We start from the raw sequence: 2139 nt of genomic DNA on the forward strand, positions 1-2139 counted from the left end.
GGCGCCCCGTTTGCCAGCTCAGGGAACACGCTGCAGCCCCTAGTCACTCACCAGCCTGGCCACCAGCTCGCTCAGGTGCAGGCCGTACTTGGCCACCACGGGCCGCAGCACCTCCGTGACGGGCTTGGTGGGCTTGGCCTTGAGTCCCACCGAGCGGTTAATGGGAACCAGGTCCAGCCTGTGGGGGGAGAGGCGTGAGCACATCCGCGCAGACCCACCCAGTCTTCACTTCGCTATGCCCGGGGCCGCCGGATCCAGCCCCAGGTTCTGGCTGTGGAAGCGGGCTGTGGGGGGCTTCTGGAAGGTTTTCTGGGGGGTGAGAGGGGCTGTCACACCAGCAAAGAGAGAACCCCTCCCCCACAGGATGGCCAACTCCATCCAGCCTGCCCACCCCTGGGTGTGGCCCTCTGTGGTCATGGGACAGGGAGAGCGACCCTCTGGCCCCTTGGGCTCCGGGGTCTGCGTGCCGCTGCCCCACCCCGTTCAGGATGGGCCCAGCCTTCTGGGAGCTCATGGGAATGGCAACTGCATTTTTCTCACCGAAACAAAGTCCGCTTTTCTAGGCGCAGGTCCCTAGACGCCAAGATGCTGCTGTCCTGATGCAGCACCAGGGGCTGGGGAACCAGGAGGAACGAGAGGTGGGATCAGAGGGAGCGGGCGCCTGGCAGTGCTCCCAGGTGCAGGGACGCCCAGGTGAAGCCGACGCCCAGGTGCCGCAGAGGAGCAGCTGCAGACAGACCCACACCAGCAGGCAGGGGCCCAGCCACAGGACCCACCCTCCACGGCCTCCAGCAAACGGCTTAGACACGGGAGCGCAGAGCAGGGCAACCGCCAGGGCCTAACACCAAGGGCCCAGTACCTTGTCCCCGCCCACCAGGAAGAGGTCCACGGCAGCCCCATTGATGCCGTGTCGCTCGCAGAGCCCGGCCAGGACCTCCTTGATGGGAAGCCCCGCCCTGACAAGAACCGTGCAGGACGTCCCGTCGGGCAGCTGGATGCAGCAGTGCTTGGCGGCCTTGTCCCTCTCGGGCGCCAGTGTCCTGCAGGCCTCTGACTGGGGAAGAGACGGCGCTGGGGTCACGGGGAGCTTGCAGGGCACCCCAAGAAGAGCTATGGGGGCTTGCATGCACCTTGGGAGGCCCACATCCAGCTCCAGAGATGCAGATCCGTGGGACACCCGCGCTGTGCACTTAGGGTGGGGGCCACACTAACACAGGGACAGCCGTGGGCTTCCTCCTGCTCAGACACTATTCACAGCCTTGCCCAGCCTCGGACCCAAGTGCTCCTGGGCCCACACGTAGCCAGCTCCCCCAGAACAGGCCATGCTGTGACGCTGAGCTGCCCTCGCCCACCTCAGTCCGTGGGGCGGGGACCACACGGCGGGCTGGAACCCACACAGGGGCCCCGAGGACCAGCCCAGCCGGGGGCCCCTCTGCTGTTTTCCGTCATCATTCTGCCCGACCTCCCGGCCCAGGCTCCAAAGCCCCTCCGAGAAGAACAGCCTGATCTAGGGGAGAGCAGGTCAACCCGAGGGCAGGTGCTGGGAAGCCACGGAGGGGCAGGCAGGGGCTGAGGGGGCCTAGGGGGACTTGGGCTCCACCCATGTTTGGTGCTGGCAGAGGGCTGCCCTGTCAGCATGAGGGACAGAGCCCGCTGTCTGCCCAGGGAATGCTAGCTGCCTCCGCCTGGAGCAGGATGGCGTTCACCTGCCGGCCCCGCCCAGGAGCAGCGGGACACACCTGCGGGCGGGGCGGGGCGGGGCAGGTCTGTCTGCAGGACTTACGCCCAGGCCCAGAGCTCCGGAAACTGCTAGGCAGCACTCAACCCCTGCGCCAGCCCGCGGTGCTCAGAGGCAGGGCTCCTGGGCAGCGGGATGTGGGTGAGGCCAGCCCAGGGCAGCGGGGGTCTCTCCTGACCCCTCCCCTGGGCCTGAGTCACAACTCGCTTCCTCACCAGAAACGCCCCTGCACAGGCCTCCTGTGGAGCTGGCCTGCTGGGCACTTCCTGTCATGGTTCCTCGGGACGCGGCAAGTCCCCTCCCACATGATTCAGAGAGCTACTGTGCAGGTGGTAGACTGATCGCCAAAGGCCCAGCAACCCCTGCCCACAGACGAGCGCGCCACGCCCTGCGCCCTGGGT

General features: G+C 67.0%; 1 protein-coding gene across 1 annotated transcript in view; it reads right to left on the reverse strand.

The window, feature by feature from the left end:
• Positions 1-2139, reverse strand: part of RGS12 (regulator of G-protein signaling 12) — a 59267-nt gene that overhangs the window by 13988 nt on the left and 43140 nt on the right. The window contains exons 10-12 of the mRNA XM_014533452.1: positions 860-1054; positions 541-614; positions 52-178 (exon numbers count right to left, since the gene is read on the reverse strand). Of these exons, the coding sequence (XP_014388938.1) occupies positions 52-178; positions 541-614; positions 860-1054 (396 nt within the window). The remainder of the gene's footprint in view (positions 1-51; positions 179-540; positions 615-859; positions 1055-2139) is intronic.

This window comes from Myotis brandtii, unplaced genomic scaffold (genome assembly GCF_000412655.1).
Source record: "Myotis brandtii unplaced genomic scaffold, ASM41265v1 scaffold986, whole genome shotgun sequence".
NCBI lineage: Eukaryota > Metazoa > Chordata > Mammalia > Chiroptera > Vespertilionidae > Myotis > Myotis brandtii.